The sequence below is a fragment of the Mastigoproctus giganteus genome, chromosome 10 (assembly GCF_048544385.1).
Source record: "Mastigoproctus giganteus isolate SK-2022 chromosome 10, ASM4854438v1, whole genome shotgun sequence".
NCBI lineage: Eukaryota > Metazoa > Arthropoda > Arachnida > Uropygi > Thelyphonidae > Mastigoproctus > Mastigoproctus giganteus.
The window spans coordinates 151,178,222-151,198,904 of NC_143584.1; the positions used below are offsets into that span (position 1 = coordinate 151,178,222).

Genomic DNA, 20,683 nt, shown 5'->3' on the forward strand with positions numbered 1-20,683 from the left:
AATAAATTTGCTGAATTTGAAGTGCTGGTCAATTCATCAAATGAAGACATTGTGAGGATATCAGTGATGCAGTGTGACTCAGATATAAAGTATGCTGAATTTTGATGTGGGGAGTACAATTTATACAGAAAGGACAGGAGGGGAGAAGGGATTATGCTTTTAGTTAAGAAACATAAAACCAAAGGCATTTCATCCAGTTGACATTAGCAGCGCAATGTTAAGTGTGAAAAAAGCAACAGGAAAGCAAAAATGAGAGTAAGAGTGTATTACAGGCTAATGACTTTGAAGAATATGACAAACAACTGCACAGAGAAATAGAGTGGGCCAGTAAATAGAGAATGTCTTATAATGGGGATTTTAACTTTCCAGATACTGACTGGAACTTGTGGATTGACCACTCATACACTACCAATACTTTTGTGGATTTATTGGATGACTGTTTTCTACAGCATGTTCGAAAGACAACCAGAGGGAGTAATACTCTTGATTTGATTATCAGCTGTGATTCTTCATGCATTTAAGAATTTGCAGATAAAGGAACCACTGGGTGGCAGTGATCATAGTTGTATTGATGTGATTTACTTAAAGATGTAACTACCATCAAGGGTAGGGGGAAGGGTTTTTGCTTTCATAAAAGGTGTCTACAGTGGTCACAGAAAGTTTTTAAATTCTACAGTGGGATCAACTGATGATGTTACCTACAGCAAATTCTAAATGGGAAGCATTCAAGGAATTAATCTTGGAAGCTACTAGGTTTTCCATACTAACTAAGAAATACTGTTCAAGGTTTAGGCCAAGGATGACAGATGAACTAATGAGACTTGTGGCAGAGAAAAAAACTACATGGGATGCATATAAATTATCAGGTGACACGAAGCCTATGGTAGATATAAGCTAGTCCATAATCAAGTCACAAAGGAGGTTAGGCAAGCGAAGGCAGATTACAAAAAAAACTTCTTTACTTGTGTAAACTCTAGAAAGAAGGAGAAGAATCAGATTGGTTGACTTGATATCAATGGTTTGATTGTTGATGATCCTGGTCAGGGAGCTGACAAACTGAATGAGTATTTTGCATCTAGATTCACACTTGATGAATTTTGTAGGGAAGTGAAGACCAGAAGTTTAACAAATTAACAGGGAACTAAATGATTTTGTAATAACTTAGAGGAAAGTGGAGGAGAAATTGTTGAAGTTATACATAAGAAAGGCACCTGGGATGTATCTAATTATATTAAGGGAGCTAGCAAAGAAGAAAAAAATAAGAAAACCCTTAGTCATAATTATTAGAGCATTTCTAGATTTAAGGAAGGTTCCTGTGAAATGGAGATGTGTGAATGTATCTCCAATTCACAAAGGGGGATCAAAGGGTGACATGACTAATTACAGGCATGTTAACTTAACTTCTTTTCCAGGGAAAATAATGAAGTCACTGACTAAAGAAGTAATGTAAGACAATCCAGACAAGAGTGTAGACATACTTCAGTCACAGCATGGGTTTGTTACTGGGAGATCTTATCTGACCAATACAATTGGGTACTATGATGCAGTGACAAAGGAACTGGATGCAAAAATAACTTTGATATCATATACTTTTATTTCAGGAAAGCTTTTGATACTGTTGCACATACAAGACTGCTGTACAAATTGGAAGAGTGTAACATTAAGGGAAATTACTGCTATGGATAAACAGATGGTTGACTGGGAGAACAAAGAGTGATTATCAGTGAATGTTTTGTGGATTAATGTTATTAGTAGAGTGCGGCAGGGTTCAGTGCTGAGCCCACTGTTGTTTTCTTTATTTATTAATGATATTGATGAAGGCATAACAGACAATGTCTAATTTGCAGATGGTACTAAGGTTGATAGGGTGGTTAATGACAGGAATGAAGGTATGTTGCTGAAACAAGATCTAGAAAAACTAGGCAGATGTGCTGAGAAATGGCAATTGAAGTTTAACATTGATAAATACAAAGTATTGCATATGGGTAGCAGTAACCCCAGAATAATGTACCAACTGAGTGGTACAACACTCAGGGTAGTGGAAAATGAAAAGGATCTGGGGGTAATTGTACTGTTCAGATATGAAGTTCTCTGAACAATACAGACAGCCTGCCAGGATAGATAATTGTTAATGATTTACAGGAATTTTGCAGGGGTAGGTAAGGAGGTGGTTTATTCCATTGTGTAAGGCAATTGTCAGGCCATATCTTGAGTACTGCATACCAGTCTGGAGTCATTTTAAAAAGCTGTAGAGCTGCTAGAACAGGTAAAAAGAAGGGCAACGAGAGTAGTGAGGGGAACAAAGGAATAATCTTACCAAGAACGGCTTCAGTTCTGTAAACTGCAGCATCTGTAGACCTGCAAGGTGATCTGACTGGGATGTTTAAGGCTTTTAATGGCTCGAGCACACTCAATCTATGTGATTCTTCCCCTTCCTCATGAGGTGGCATAAATTCAAATTGAGGAAGGATGGTTGCAAAATAGATATTCGGAAGGTTGCCTCCAGCCAATGGGTGGTTGACTTCTGGAACAGGTTTCCATCTGTTGTTGTGGAAGTGAATAGTTTGAATAAATTCAGAGAACTAGAGAAACTATTGGGGGCGATGGATAAGAGAAACAAGATCTTTTTCCCCTTCACTGATACTGTATAAGCCTGCTTTCTTGCATCATTTGCCACTATTAATACTAATAATAATAATACTGTTCCTCAATTTCAATAATAATAATATATATATATATATATGAAAACGAAGAAGTGGAAAAAAAGGAAAAACAGCACGTGTACCTGAATGCGCAAAGCAGCAAAACAGGATACATGTATATAAATAAGTGTCACCGATGAAAGTAAAATAAAATAAAAATATAGATGGAGAAGTTATTAAACACAAAATGCCGAGCCTAGAGTTAGATTTGGATTCGGAGTTATCCATCATGGGACAAGTGAGACATCGATGTCTCACTTGTCCCATGATGGATAACTCCGAATCCAAATCTAACTCTAGGCTCGGCATTTTGTGTTTAATAACTTCTCCATCTATATTTTTATTTTAATCGGTGACACTTATATATATATATATATATATATATATATATATAATAAAATATCTACATTTCAAATCATGATTAAAGTGTTAACTACCCTTATTACATTCAGTAATAGAATATATAAAAAACTGAAGGGAAAGGTTATACGCTATTATCAAATATAGAAAAGGGGAAAAAATTATTATAATCTGTGCGTGAGAGAGAGAATAAACTACTCCTGTTATAGCACTTTCAAACTGACTGGTCTCCAAAAGTGAACTATAAGCAGGAACCCTTTTTGGAAGCTATTTTTCATTAATATTTTGATGCATAAGTTTTGATTATTTTTTATTTATTTATTTTTGCAGTGTTTATGAAGCAATGATTTATATTAAGTTAAAAAAAACATGCTTATGTTGCTTAAAAAGTATTTTATTAAATTAAACTAAACATAGTTTGGGTGTTACTATATAAACAATATAAATGCTTATTATATAGTATTAACATAATAATAATAATGGTGTCATTAATGAAATTTATTGACATATTCAAGGAAGAACTGGACAAACTTTTAGAGCAAATGATGGGTGAAATGAGAAGTTTTTTTTTTTTTTTTTTTTTGCTGATGCTGTATAAGCTTGCTTTCTTGTATCATATGCCTCTACGAATGATAATTTAAAACATATCATTAAATCAATGAAAAAACTAAATATCTCTAATTAATTGGCACCATTTACAAATTTTTTACATCAAATTTTTGTGAAAACTTGATGATGATCTGATATTTTAAAACTTTTCTCAAAATGGTCTGTAAGCTAAGTGACATCTCTGAATCATTACAATCTCCTTCATTTCAAAATACAATATTTTCATCTCTGCGATATCATCTCGTAATATCATTATCATAGCACTGATGTTTCCTTTGCTTTCATTACTACGTTCTAAATACATTTTCTTTTGTTTCCTTTTGCTTGAAAGGAACAAATAACAAAATGCAATACTGACTGTTCACAAGTCTAGTATGATGTACAACTAAATATAACTTGTAATGTTACACAAACCAAGTAAATAAATGAGTATAGTTTAAGATACACAGCTGATGTTTAGAATAAAACTGTTTTCACTTTCAAAAGCCCAGACCAGTATTGGGATTACACCATGGATGTAAATGACTATTCATGAATATAGTTTGAGAATAACAGATAAAGGGTACAGATTAATAAAAATGGAAAATGTGCAGAAACGAAAATTGTGTAATTTTTGAACTGATATGTTCAAAAATGAAACTAACAAAACAAGGAAATAAAATGCATAGTGTCTAATGTATAAAAATTGGCATCACCATTTGAAGAATTCAAGATGAGCAAATAAACAATGTTACTATTTGTAGAAATGAAATGTGGTATATCGTGGAATGTGACAAAAGGTGTCAACTCTAAGTGATAATCAACAGAATGTCACTTAACTGTGGCTCTACTGTATGTTCAGAGTTGCCCCACCCATGAGCTTTCAGATGTACATATTTCACACACAAGTATCCAATTATAACGGGCAATCTTCTACAAGTATACCTTTTAACTTTTCTTTATCTGGGTGGTCAAAAATAAAAGATCAACCATGGAAAGAGAAATACATTTTATAATAAATAAATAAATAATAATAAATGTAAATATTTTAAATCATCATTGTTACTTAATATATTTTTTATACAATGATAATTTGAAGCTTTGCATTTATTTTAATATTATTCATATACAAAACTAATTACCTGAAGATGTTTTTCTGTTATTAGAATGGCCATCTTTTGGCATACAAGTTTAGAAACAATATTATCCTCAGCAGTAGTAACAAGAGTAGCACAACGGGAAAACAACTTGTACAATTGGATCCATACTTTTTGAATCTTCTTCAAATATCCCTATTGAAAAATAAGAGGAAAAAGGAAACTTTAAAATCATATTTGAACAAAAAAAATTACTAAAATTTAATGTAACAAATTTGACACAAACCACATTTCTCTCCATTATATGCTTTTATGAAGCACTTTGAGAACCTCTATATACTTTATCATCGCTATTCTTCTGGCCATGAAGGGTACTGTGTACAATGATGTGCCTTATGTATACAATAACGAGTTCTTCTTAGGAAGATTGGCAAAAGAAATGAGCTAATATAAATAGACCAGCTTTATGAGTGTGATTCTTTGAGGTTCTGTGCTATGGTAGGGTCCGTTATTTGTAATTTTACAATTTTCATTAGTAAAATTGATGATGATATTATGTTTCATGTCAAAATTTGCTAAAGTAATTAATTTAAAAAAAAAATAAAATACATAAATACACACACACATTATATATATATATATATAATGTCGAAAAGGGCTGTCAATCCACTCAAAGCCCCCGATGAAGTAGGGGATTGACGGCCACATGGTGTAATTGCATGTTATAATTGCATAATTGTACGTTATATTATTATATAAATTTGTACAGTCTTTAAGATGTAGTATTATTATATAAATTTATACAGAAATTAGGATTTAATAATTATCTTGCTACAGATAAAAATGTTTTCATTAGCAAAATGTTATGAAAAATTATTATCGTTTAGCATTATACTTTTTCTCTTAACTTAAAATGTATAAGCCATATGAAATGAAGATAACCTAAACTAGGCTAACTTGATTACAAAATTGTATGAACACTAATACTTATATGTAAAACACCATTAATCGATAACAATCTACAATTAAACGTGTATATATAATGAAAAATGAAATAAAAAAAATAAGGGGAAAAATTAAATAAAACATAAGTGGCAGTGTTAGCAGCACATTCAACAAAATGTTGCCTAGAACATATTGTAAGTGCAAATCAAGTAAGACAGCAAGAAAGAAAAGGATTGTAAAAAGCGAATACATATAAAACCAATCAGAAAAAACAGAATGGGAGAGGGGGGTTAAAATTAAGAAAAGGGAATAGCGTGGACAGAATATGTACATAAATTTAGAAGATTTATATAAAAGGTAAATACAGTAAACCCCCGCTATTCGCGGTATCTGTATTTGCGGTCGCTGATTTAATATAAAATGAAACCTTAAAAAATGTGAATTTTAAAGCGCTGTGAACATTTTCCGCCATAAAAAAACATAGGCATGGCTAAAATCATCTTTTCCGGTCAAAACAGCACTCAGTGGGTGGGGGGAGAGGGGTGACAAAATCGCGAGCTTGGATGTTTCTCGCTAATCCTTGTTATGTTCAAGATTTTTTCAAGATTTTTCAATCCTTGTTATGTTTCTCGCTAATCCTTGTTATGTGTTATGCGCAAGAGAAATGTGAAAATATCAAAGAAGGTGATGACATTGGCGAATAAAATTGAGTTATTAGACAAAATTTCTAATGGTGAAAGTGTCTCCTCAATGGCAAAACATTATAAAATCAATGAGTCAACGGTACGATCAATCAAGAAATCGGAAGAAAAAATCCGCCATAGTGTCTGTGAAAACGCGCTAATTGCTTCAAAAATTTGCTCTGTAACTTGTGATGTTAAATTTAAAAAAATGGAAAAGGCTTTAAAGGATAGAAGACCAAACTCAAAATAAAATTCTGTTACGTTCACTCATCATTCGTGAAAAGGCAAAACTCCTTTATCAATACTTTAGCGAAACTGGTGATAGCACTGGCGGGATACGTTTTTTAGCTAGCGAAGGCGCTGGTTTGAAAGATCTGTTTGAAATTTCTAATAAATATTACATTTAATATTAAATTGTTTCTTATTTTCATTTCGATGCCACATGCTTGCAATTCACTATGTACTGTCTATGTACATAGTCATATTATGAAGGTACATATAATACATACATAGACAAAATTTTAGACTAGTTTTTCTTATATATTTCATACTTTGGAACGGAACCCCTTTATTACTATGGGAGCAATAACTCAGTATTCGTGTTTTCGGTATTTGCGGCATTTCTCAGGAACGTAACCCCCGCGAATAGCGGGGGTTTACTGTATAACCTAAGTTTCAAAGCTATTGAATGATAAAATTTAAATTGGTGACACCTGAAGATGCCAGGACCAAATAATGTGAAATATCACGAAAATAGGACTGTAAACTATCTATGAAAAACCAAATCTAATAAACAACAAAAAAGAAAACAGCTGACCGTTGCATCCCTTATCATCAGAAGGCCACAAGACAAGAACAGTTGTAGAAATTATTGCATTAAAACATTATACAAATCTATAACACTGCTGATTATGCTTGCCATTTTTTCTTTTTATCAGTTTTTCCCATTTCTTAATTTTTAATTTCATAAAAATTGTTCCAGGCAACATGTTGATGATTTTGCTAAAGCTGCTTCTTATATTTGCCGCCCTTTATTCTTTCTTTATTTCTTTTGGTTGTTGTAAGCTGACTGGCTGCTTCGCATCGCATACTGCCATCTATTTACATTCTGCTTCTGCTTTCATATTTTAGACTTCTTTTCACTCTTGTTGGCAATTTGGATTGTCATCTGCGTAAGTGCTTAAGCTTTCTTGTCTTTATTTCTTTAATGCATAAGGCCACCATTCTGCAGGTCTATTGTATTAGCATGATGACATTAATTTGTCTGTTATGTAGATTTATATAATGTTTGAAATTCAGTAATTTCCATGACTACTGTTGTCATGGCATAAGGGACACAATAGTCAGCTTCTTTATTTTTGTTGTTTCTTTGATTTGGTTTTCTGTGGATAATTTACAGTCCTATTGTCGCGATATTTCACATTTGGCCATGGCGTCTTCAGGTGTTGTTGGTCTAAATTTATCATTCAGTGGCTTTTAAAATTATGGTATATTTACCTGTTATTTAAATATTCTAAAGTTATGTACATGTTTCACAAACACTATTCCTTTTTCTCAATTTTTTTTTTTCCCCTCTATTCCGACTGATTTTTTTCTGATTGGTTTAGATGTATTTACTCTTTACGGCACTTTTCCTTTTTACAGTCTTACTTTAATTTTACTTACCACACATGCACACACTTTATGAGTTGTAATAATTGGAAATAGTTGATAATAATGGTTATTGTATAGGTAGATAACAGTATATTAAATAAATGTAGGATATGGACCAACACCTTCCAGCATTGAGCTGATAAAGAAGAGTGTTAGTTAAAGCATAATAATACAATATAAATGAATTTTAATGCCAAAATATTAAGCTGAAATGTTCATTATGCACGATTCCAACCAAGAAAAACCAAAGGAAAGTAAAGTGGAAGTATAAGAAAGGAAAGAAGATACTGAAAGAATACAAAAAATGCCAATGATTTGAATAATGCAATATACAAAATCAATATAATAATGATTATATATACAGTACTGATGTACATAAAACTAAATTGTAAATTTGTGAAAGTTTTATGATTATGCGGAAAATAAGCAAATATTCTTATGCAAGGCCTGGGATGAATATTAATGCTGGGAATAAAGTAAGGTAAAATGGTACATCATAGCAAACTTTGTCAGGGAACCACAACTATAATGATTCGTTGGAGCCATAATATTTTTTACATCTCTGTCAATGCAAGCAGATTAAAATAGAAAAGTGGGAATACAAAGCTCTTATGAATTTGGAGCAGTGGCAAAACTGGTGGTCATGTTAGGGAGCACATGTTGATATATTAATAGATATAATACCAGAATGTATGCTGCAAACTAATTACTAATTATAAATTAATTTGCCGTAGTGAAGTGCATGGCCAAAATACTACTATGGCAAAATTTTAAAATAAAAAATTTAAAAAAATGTTTAAGGAATTTTGGTAAATTTTTAGGAAAAAAAAATTTAAGAGGTGTATATCCAAAGCAAAGGAGACAGTAGTGTGAAGGATCCATATATGTGTATAATGTATAGAGAGGGGGAAAAAGTTGCCATCTGTCAGCAGTTAAAAAGGCAAAGAACAGAACAGAGGCAATAATGCCAAATATGACAGACAAAAGTATACAATTAAAAAGTTAATAATACAGGGTCTCCCACTGGGGGACATGCATTTTCCAATGAGAGGCCCTGGCATATACTAGTATACTCCTACACCTGGCATTGTACTAGTATACTCCTATACCTGGCATTGGTATAGGAGTATACTAGTATAAAGAACGGTAGTTAAACAGTTTATAGTATGTGATATGGGGAGACAATTAACTTTAAAATGGGGAAGGGTGAAAGACAATAATTAAATAAATAAGAGTGAGGAGAGGAGGATGAAGGATAGAAAGAATGCCAAACTTACCTTCAGATAACCTAACAGATAATTTGATGGAAGAAAAGTATGCAAATCAAAAAAGAAAAGTGGAGGGGGGGAGATCACTAAAAGTAAGGCCCATGCAATTAATGCAATTACTTTGGCATACTAACAAATCAAATCAATTCTCCCCTCATTTCAATCCCACAGAATGGCTTGATCTTATTATGAGGTTGTTGAACCAGAAAACACACGACATCAATGTCACTGACTTTCATTCACCATCTGTTGCCCTAGCACAGTGGTTTCAACCTTTTTTTTAATGACGGCACCCCTAAGTAATTTATTTTATTTTGCAGCACCCCTACTCAATATATATATATAAAATATTAAAAAATATATATGTTATATGATATTTATTGTAATAATATAATTATAAAAATTATATTTCATAATATAAATTATACATATACAGTATATAATTTTATTCTTTATATAGAGGTAGTAAGTAAACATCAATTATTAGATTACCACAAAATTAAAAAATAATAAGTTAAATTAACTTTAATCCAAATTATGTGGCACCCCTGGAATGTTGTTGCGACACCCTGGTAGAAAACCACTGCGGCCTAGCAGATGGTCCCAAGCTCTAGGCAACAGTCGATTAAAGCAATTAATATCCTACCTTCGACTGCCACTGCAAGAGCTGATGGGTGGCCACAATTTATAATCAGTTGCCTAACTCCTTTCATATTAGAACCTCTACTGAACATCTTGAATACAGCAATTCACCAGAACTTTTTTTCCTTAACAGTGGAAGGCATACAGCATAAAACCCACACCTAAAATACCATCTCCATAACAAATCAATCATTACTGGCCCATTTCACATGCTTTGAATCTATTCAAGCTTTATGAGAGAACCCTACTAACTATTCTCACTAAACAGCTTCTGGTAGACAGACTTCTACAAATCCACTATGACAAACCTCCTCTCAATTATGATTACAATTCTTAATGCATTCCAAGACAATGCCAAAATTGCTGTCGCCTACCTCAACCTCAAAATCTGTTTTTGACTCCATTTATTTATCAGAATTCATCCTACTACGTCAGAGGCACTTCCACATTTCTGGAAAGTTTCTCTCATTTTTGAACTCCCTACTCAACAAATGGACCCTCCTAAACTGGAGAAACAAAACCTTCATCGCCCAAATAAGCACAGTGTCCCACAAGGTGACGTGTTGTCGGGCCTATTATTTACTGTTCTGCTTGTTTCTCTGGGAGTCAAGATATAATTTGCTATGCAGATGATATCAAGCTAATTTCATGTATTAGCTGTACTGATGAAATAAATCTCATCACAGCCATTCTGTCCAACAAACTACATGATTTTTCAGCATATTTATGCTAATTTGGGCTATGTCTCAACCAAACTAAATCAGCTTAAATGACCCCCCCCCCCTCTCTCTCTCTCTCAAGCCAGCACAGTCTGTGATTCCATTGCTATACAATGTCATTCACATCCATTGTGCCCACTCACACTAATCCTGGAGTTGTTAGCATCACAAGGAGGTATATCATGATAGTTGTCCACTCAGCAGTTCTGTATGGAGAAGAAACAAACATGGACTTTGTTGCCCCCCCCCCACCACTGAAACCAGTATATGCTTCTGAATACTGACTTTTTAGGTGAGCAGTTCATAAACAGCATTACAGCCCTGGCATGCCGCAATCCCAAAAAATTACACGACCCCACAGCTTAATCTTTGAGAGAAGACTCCCTGCCACTGTAAATATGTTCATAAGATGTATGGTATTTCAACTCCTATTCTGTGGGATACTATTCACTGGAGGGTTTCACTTTGTACGCTTGGGACAACTCCTTTCCTAACAAACAATAGAAACAGGTTACACAAGCTGATAGATTTGTGCCTTAGCAAATTCTGAAAGTTGCATAGTCACTCAATGTGGACCTTTTAAAATTCGCTACCAACAAGAAGTATAGCCAGAAAATCTCGGATCAAAGAGCCGTTATGTGCTAATCAAGGCAGCTCTATAAATTTAGTCAATTTTGTAAACAATGCAACTGAATTATTTCTAGTAACTTGCTAAATTTGTTAATACAGCATTCCCTGTTAAGAACGTATTGAAGAGTATATAGTGTTTCAATTTTCATAACTAACTCTATACTAACTTACTGTTTATACCTGACAGGGAGTATACTGGATATCTTGGTGTCAGCTTCCTCCTTAACAGTTAATTCTGCTTTGCAAATCCCCTGGCAATGGAGGAAACTTTGCTTTTATATATATATATCATGTTATACATATTTTTGTTACCTTCTGTTTTCTATCACACTCTAGCCTTTTTTTTCCCCTTTTCACTTTATTGTCCATGCTCTGCATAAGGCAGCAAATGCTAAACCTATGCAGAGCATGGAAAATAAAGTGAAGTAGGTAAAAAAAAAAAAAAAAAGAGCTAGAGTGTGATAGAAGGAGAACAGAAGGTAACAAAAAATATGTATAACATGAGATAAATAATTACAAAAATGAAGACACATGTTGCTATTCTGCTTGCAATGCTGACAAGTGGCCAGGTTTTGTAAGTTGTATGACAACATCCTTATTTTGTCAATTTTTTAATTATTTTATCATTTTTGTAATTATTTATCTTTTATTATACATTTTTTGTTACCTTCTATCATTCGCTAGCTCCCCCCCCCTTTTTTTTTTCACTATATATATATATATATATATATCTCATTTCACATTAAATAATATTTCAGTATCATGATAGTTTGTTATGAATGGTTAGCAGTTAAACTTTACTGCAGTGGTAATCTAAGGTCACTGCTGAAGCAATTAAACCTCATGACCATAATGAATATATAGCAGGATGAGTATATACCCTTGAAAAGTCACTAAAATTGAGCAGCATAATGATATACTACGTGTACTACATAAATTCAAACAGAGATATACTACTACACTGTATAAGAGGAAAATACGTATATATTTGAAGTGTATAATTTTTAAATGAACTAGAAAATGAAAGAGCCAGTTTAATGTTTATAAACTTTTTTTTTTTTTTTTTTTTTTTTTTTTGAGCTGAATTAATAAAAGTTGTTTTTATGAAGGTGATGTGTTAAAAACACAACCTTCTCAAACTTTAAAATTTTTCATAAAAAATAAGATATAATAATGAATGTAATCTGTTAGTAAAAGGTCAAGCACACTGATACTAGGAAACACCTAAATAACAAAATAAATACAGCATGGCACTATTCTTTTCCTATGAACTTAACCACTTAAGTTTTTTATATATATAAAAAACCCAAATAAACATAAAAATAAGATTAAGAATAAAATAGAAAAACAAAAGCAACATTCACCTTGGAGGAGTGAACATCCTCCAAGGTGAGTGTTGCTTTTGTTAATCTTAAAACAAAGTGACGCAAGCCCACACCCGCAAAGGACAAGTGTCACTCAATTAATAACACAAAAATACCATAAACAGAAACAGAGCCCACAAGCAACAGCTCTTCAGGGAATACTAGCACATGTGAACTCCTAAAAGGGGTTTTATTTCAATCACTGATCACTATCACAGCCAGACATCAGTGGATGTCCTGATACACCCTGGACATTAAGAGAAACAAAACAAAGTATGCTATGCCCACAGCCTTCTATAGAATAAATAAGGAAACATAAAACAAATGCAAATTTATATGCTGACTCCTGCAATCAATGAATCCAAAACAACTTACAAATGTGCATTTCAAAACTAAGAAATCATAACAGAATTAGGCTCAAATAAATAACTCAATCAAATTACTAATATAAACCAAATGACAGAATCTCAAGGGTAAACATAAGCATTCAAACTAAACTAAAATGGGGCATAAGAAAGCAAACTAAATAAAGGGGAAAGGCAGTTTTTTGGGATGCAGATGTACAAAGAGGCAGTCAGTCAGTCAGTCAGTCACTCCTCCAAGGATGAGTGTTGCGTTTGTTTTTCTTTTTTATATTCTGTTCTTAATCTTATTTTTATGTTTATTTATTTATGTTGTTTTGATATAGGGGTGGCTAGGTTTATTGGAGCAGAATAGCATCTTACTTTACCTATAAATCTCTTAACAGCATTAATTAATTTACTTTATTTATTTTGTGGTTTCGTTTGTTTCTTAAGTTCAATTCAATAGTTGATAAAAGGCATTTTAATTTCTCTCTCTCTTTTTTTTTTTTGTTTGTTTGTTCAAATGAAAATCCAAACACAAAAATGGTATTAGAACTTATAGTACTTAGTACTGTGCATGAGCTGAAGAAAATATACTTGTTGACATTAGATTCAAATTTCTGTAGATTGCTATTTTCAGGAAAGAAATATATGAGAATGAAGGTTGTTCCAAAAAAAAAAAAAAAAAAAAAAAAAAGAACAAATAAATGTGAAAGAATAAAAGATAGTTCGGAAAGTTTGAAGTTGGACAGTAAATGGATACTGACTGCTTGTGGCATGTGCTTGGACTAGTTTGGAACAGGGTAGTGGAATTACAGATTCCAATTCAGAAGAACAGTGAAGTATCTAGGGAAGAGGCATGCAGAAGACACTGAGCATCTATGAGACACAGATTAGAGAGACTTAAGCAATGGGTCATTAATTAACCTTTGGGAATGATCACCCCACGTGCGGGGGAACAATATTACAAGGTAGGGTAGATCTGAAATTTCTAGAGTAGTTGTTTAGAAGAAAATTGACAGAGAAAGCAAAAAGGAAACTCGGGGTGATTTTTTTTTTTTTTTTTTTTAATGCAGAGAAAGCAACACTTGTGATGTGCTTATGCCAAGAAAGCAATGTGATCTTGTCTAGAAATCTGAGGGTCATTGAAGGTGACCAAAGGAACAGTACTTTTTTTATGCAAGAAATAAGATAGGACTGACTTTAAAAGGATTAGTGTTAACTAAGATTTCTTTGACTCCCTCCCACTAGAGAATTACCTAGAGATTGGCATTTAAGGATTCATGGTGGACATTCAAGGAATTCAGGCAGTTTGCATATGCAAGGTTTCTCAAACCAGAAGGTGGAATGTAACGTTGCCATCAGCAAAACTATGGATCTTCTAGTCAGCAGAAGATCAAGCTCAGAGAGCTTGAGAACAAGTGGAGAAATGCTATCAAGGACCTGGAGCTTTTATAGCATAAAGACTTTTGAACATAAATGTTCACAATTCTAACATTCTTCTGTCAGAAAAACACAAGAGGCACTGAGTGAAGTGTATTGGATATGACAAGAAGTGATTTACCCAGATCGTTTGTGCAAAAGCAGAAAAACAGGATGCTAGTAAGTCATGCGAGGATGCAACAGAACCATTAGGTGGTAACAAAGATGGGAGTATTGATAGACAAAGTTTCAGCCATCAGTTCTGACAAGAAAAAAAAATGCTGGACTACCACTTGGACAAGAACCAATTTTTCTAAGTGTGACAATTGGAGCAACTACTGCCAGGTTAAGATAAGAGGGTCATTTAACAAGAAGCAAGGGGTATTACCATTTTAAAATATTTCAATGAGTTTGTATTTTGCTTGAGTGTTAACAAAATACTGTTATAACAAATTCCATTTTAAGAAAAATTTCACTATAACAAAAATATTTCTACGTCCCAGTCAACTTCCCGTACTATTAGTGCTTTAAGTCTCATTTGAATGAAATAGTTTTGATAAAAAAATTTAGTAAATTTAATTATTTTATTGAGTCTACCTATATCTAAAATGTGTTGTAAATAACAAAAAGAAAATGAAGTTTTAAAAGATGCAGCAAAAACTAAGTTTTCCGCACTTCTGAATAACTTTTTTTAAAACCCCTCTGGGACATAATGGTACAGCACACCAACACTTTCAGGAAAAACAAATACCATAAAATAAAAGGAAAAATATAAAGAAGTAAAACTGCAGGAGATTAGTTATGGGGGCGAAAGGATTTTGTGTGTGTGTGTGTGTGTGTGTGTGTGTGTGTGTGTGTGTGTGTGTGTGTGTGTGTGTGTGTGTGTGTGTGTGTGTGTGTGTGTGTGTGTGTGTGTGTGTGAACAATTCTGTTAAAAAATCTTATTTTCAAACTGCAATGGAAGTTTTGTATTAGCAAATTACTAGACAGCATCTCCAGAACAAGCTTCCCAACCTCAAATGCCTTTCCCAACCTCAAAACGCGTGTGCATGCGCGTTTTGAGGTTGGGAAAGGCATCTAAAATATTTTAAAGATTTAAAAAAAAAGTTAACTAAACTAAACTGGAATGCTGTCATCTCAAACCAGGCAAACCATTTGAGCAATTTGTTAAAATGGTTTGTCAGGTTACTCCTAAATGTGTATAAATCACCAAATCTCTTTTTCTTTTCCAGTGTCAATGCAGTTTTTTCCTCTTCTAAAACTTGCTTTTTAACCACATCACAATTTTTAAGATACCTGCATCATAATTCTTTAACAATTTAAGTTCTGTTATTGTTCTTCTTAATAGCTTTGTCATTTATTTTCAGTTTCTGGGAAACTGCCTTTTCATAGTATTTTCATTTGTTACTTGAACTACCATTTTTGACCCTGCTTCTTGCCGTTAACATCAAAATTAGACCTAATGGCACAAGTCAACTAGAACAATGATACTACAGGGAGAACGAAGAATAACAATCGTAGACAAACTCTCATCCAAACACAGGCTGCTTCAATGATAAAAGAAACTGAAACTAACTTCAGATTCAATAATGTACTGCATTTATTTGTATTTCATAAAATCGATCATTTGCAGTTTTATACACCATTGAATCAATCCTTTTTAAATTCGGCTTCATTTTCTATATATTTTCTTCATTGTATTTTGTTTTCTGTGGATGGTATTCTACGAATATGTGAAATGAACTACAGAATACATGTTCACAACTGTAGTCCTAGGTTAACACGTGTGCACATGTACATGTACAGTGAATCAAGCCCATATGACCACAAAAATTACGCGGACCATTGTTAAATAATGTCTGGTGTAACAGCTGCAAGAAAACAGTTATATTGAAGTTGTAAACCTCTCTTGCCCTGGCTATACCAAGTATAAATAGAAATATGTTTATTTATTTATAATTATAAAGCTCATTCTTGCTTCCAAAGATGGAATTGCGTAAGAAAAGGTATATAATTTCAAATTAATCTGACCAGATTATGACTGAGTTAAAAGTTAACCAATATCGAGGCAGCTCTGTAGCCGGGTGGGCAGGAGCAGCAGTGCATAGCAAGTTTCTTGATTAGACCGGGGTTTGAGCCCGTGACCACCAAATACGGAGGATGCGGAAAGGTCAAGGAATGACCTCTGCATATCCCGGAGCAATATGGCCTTAGTTGCTAATGCTCCTAAAAACCAAATAACAAACAAACAAACAACCAACATAGATGAACAAATATTTATCTACAATGAACTGAAGGAACACTTGGGTCTTCCCAACCTGCCATTGTCGTCCCAACAATGGCAGGATTTAGAAGTTACTGAAACATTAAGTTCTTTGGATTTTCTATTCACCAAACACTTGTGGTTCCTGATGAGATGAATGGCTAAAATATGAAATCCTTCTTTACATAAATTGTATTTTATTACCTTTCATTTTACAAATTTCACACCCTTCAAAAACAGTAACCACAAAGGAGACAAGATATCATCAACCATTGGACACTTTTGTGCATATCTTCCAAAATGTTCCTTCAAATTCAACAAGCTAAATAACACATTTCATGTTAAATATATAAAAAATTGATTCTCCTGGTGAGGACCTTGATTTTAAATTATGCAAGTTTTAATGTACTTGAGCATATGTTAAATAAACACAGTAGTGCATATAATTAGGTTTACTTTGTGAACATTTACAACAATAAAAGAATAAATGCCATGTTATGGGATCTATGACCTAATCATATTTTTGTAAAAGTTATGAGTGGAGCATTGCAATGCGATCCATTAGCACTATCCCATAACATAATGCTTGCATTTATGCTGTAAATTCTTCATAAAGGTTTAGCTGTGTTTAGATCAGATTAGATACTTCAAGTATATGATTTATTTAACACAGTTCCAGGGTAAACAGTGTTAATAAAATCACATACTTCATGTATCTAATGTACAAAGGATGCCATTCATTTATGAACATGATTAGGGAAAAATCGCTGTTCATATTTTTCAAAAGTTATTTTATCTAGTTATCGGTGCAATTTTAAAAGACACACACACACACACAGCATTTTAATAGGCAAAACAAAGAAAATAATGGCACAATTTCAAAGCATACCTGGCGCAGGTGAAGTGGAAAAAAATGCTGAATGGGAAAAATTAATACTGCACTAAGACAGGAAAAATCATGTTCTAGACTGTCCCCTTGGTTGACATCCTGAGTCTGTAAAAAAAAAAATAATAATAATAATAATAATAATTACACACACACACACACATACACCATAAAACGTTTTGCTTTACTTTTGGAAATAACAAAAGTGATTAAAAAAAAGTTGCCATTATGTCTCATGATATTAATGCCTGAAAGCTCCATATTGACTAACATGCAGAAATTCAACTTTTGTCATCTTAAGAAGTGAAATCCCTCCAAGATTCAGATGTCAGCTCAGTACAGAGAAAACTGCTTTACCGAAATGTGGAAAAGTAAAAAGGTTCTAATGGTTCTCTGTCAATTTTATTAGAACAAATGTATTTGACAATTCCACTTTAATAGTCATCACTGATTACATTTGTTCTGCTACTTTTGAGCTCTATATAAGGGAAGGTGGGGGCGTTCAAAAAAGATTTGTAATTGCCCAGACGTAGTAGTGATAGAAAGATGATTTTTTTTTTTTTTTTTATACCTTGAAATCTCTTGCGAAACCATATAAATTTTGGTTTCATCTGACAATTTTTTATTTTTTTTTCCCCTTTGCAGCACTGAATGAAATGAAGTGCCACAGTGGATAAGGTGGAGTACAGATCTATGTTTCAATTCCTCTTTCTGCAAGAGAAAATACTGAAAACAATTCACGAAGAAATGGTCACTATTTATGGAAAAGACTGCCCAGCTTACAGTGTTGTTGCATACTGGTATGAACAATTCAAATGGAAGAACCTCACTGCATGATGAAGGAATCCCAGGATGCCCAGAAACTGCTGTAACAGAAGAGTTGCAAAAATTTAGGCATTAATCCTGGAAGATCGCAGTATTAGTGTCAAAGAAGAGCTCCAAATTAGTGCAGTGTCTCTACAGACACTGCACTAATTTGGAGTGTCTGTAGAAAACGTCATCCGTCAACAGTTGCATATGAGTAAAGTGTCTGCAAGATTGGTTCCCAGACTTTTGATCCCTTACCAGAAGGGGAAGGAAAGGGTGCCATGCGCACATGAAATGTTGTCGACATGGCAGGAAAAGCAAGAGGAGTTTTTTCCCAGAGCTAGTCACCATGGATGAAACTTGAATCAGTTACTATGATTCCAAAACTAAATAAGTGTCAAAAGAATCGCACCCCACCCCCATCCAAAAAAAAAAAAAAAAAGAAAGAAAAAAGCAAGGTCCAACCGAGTGCTCCACAAGGTGCTGCTGTCAGTTTTTGGGATCAGCATGGTGTAATACTAATAGATTACCTTAAAAAGACAATATTGTGACAGCAAAGTATTATTCCAACCTCCTTATACAGCTACATGCTGCTACAAAAATAAAAAAAAGACAAGGCAAGCTGTCAAGAGGCGAGTTCCTGCTTTGCAATAATGCTCCTGTGCATTCCTCGCATACTGCAATGAGATGTGCTCATGAATGTGATTTTGAAATATTGCCACATCCTGCTTATTCTTCCAACCATGCAGCCTGACTTCTTCCTCTTTACTGCCCAGAAGTCCTTTCTTGGTGGAAAACACTTTGCTGCTGATGACGAGATGATTTTTGTTGCCAAGTTGTGGTTTTGCTGCCACCTCTCAACACACTACCACAGGCCACAAAAACTGGCCTGTGGTAGTGTGTTGAGAGGTGACAAAAATGTGTTGTTTTGTCTGATGACTGCTTTGAAAAAGTATAATATATGGTGTTTGTTTCAACCTTCTATCACTACTACTTCTGGGTGAATACAAATCTTTCTTGAACTCCCCCTCATACTTGTGCACTTGACTTTGTGTAATAGTTTTCCCTGTGTTGATCTAACACACATCTATAAATCACAACAGGTTTTGTCCCCCACACCAAAACCACAAAAATCAAGTTACAATTCATTGTTCAGTAACCGTGCAATCTGCATATGGAGCTGACACATCTTTAAGCTGAATACGTTTTTAATAATAAATGGACAAAACTGCCAAAGAAATTGACATAAGCAATTACTAGTGTGTATATTAATTGCCAAAGCAAATTAGGACTATGAGGATTCAGTACACCAGTATCTATGAATTATTCTTCAGTCAGCTGCCTGTTTGTGAGATCAAAAAAAACCAGTCTGGGAGATAAAATCTTGCAACCTTTGCTTAGGACTGAGTAATTCAGCTATAATGGAAAAGAAAAAAGTACAAATAAAAGTTCCTCTGTTGAGACAAGATTCAAAAATTTAAGAAAATTTCCAACTTATATGGAAGGGCAGCACATCTTATCTGGACCTTACTTATTCTGGACTTATTCTTATCTCATGGCTAATGTTAATAAAAATGAATTATTTTCTACTTTAATCAATTTCTTATACCTGGCAGCTGCTCCTTTGAGCAATGCTATCATATACTGAATGAATAAACTGAGCATGTTCAATGATTTATTAACTAAATCCTTCATAATCATTCAATTTCTCAACCAAGCCACACAGTAGACTTTAGCAGATTTCAAGCAACCCACGAGCTGTAGTTTATCCAGACCTGGACTACAGAAAAAAATGGATGACAAAGATCCCTCTCTCATTTTGGGGATACACTGAATATGGGTTACATTGTACATTACATAAAAAAAATTCAGTGTGATATGAAAAGCACCAATAAAATAAAGGAAAGTAAAAAGATGATCAAAAAAAGGAGTTAACACTGGACTACAACTTTTAAGATTAAATGGAGAAATTTCAGGATCAAATGAGTTATTGGGATCAAAAATTCTTCATGTTTATTTCTGGAGGAAATCAAAGGAATCACTGAATTACATGAAGTTGTAACAGGAGATGATATTCCAGATCATTAATGCATGAATCAGAGCAAAAGTAAAATGCTGGATAAGCTTCAATGTAATAGTACTCTCAGGGTGAAAAACAGAGGCACAAGCAAAATGGACAAAAGTTGCAATGGCTTCAGTAAGATAGCAATGACAACCATACAATCACAGAAAAGTTTCATACTCTTCATCATTTCAAATCTACTTCAGATTTATTAATAAATTATTCAAAACCTTAAATAAGGTGTGTAA

The 20,683-nt window shown here is 33.5% G+C and overlaps 1 protein-coding gene across 1 annotated transcript in view; it reads right to left on the bottom strand.

The window, feature by feature from the left end:
- The window catches only part of Rif1 (Rap1 interacting factor 1), a 276,189-nt gene that overhangs the window by 10,873 nt on the left and 244,633 nt on the right, over positions 1 to 20,683 (bottom strand). The window contains exons 17-18 of the mRNA XM_090383047.1: positions 17,570 to 17,674; positions 4,793 to 4,942 (exon numbers count right to left, since the gene is read on the bottom strand). Coding sequence (XP_090239173.1) covers positions 4,793 to 4,942; positions 17,570 to 17,674 — 255 coding nt within the window. The remainder of the gene's footprint in view (positions 1 to 4,792; positions 4,943 to 17,569; positions 17,675 to 20,683) is intronic.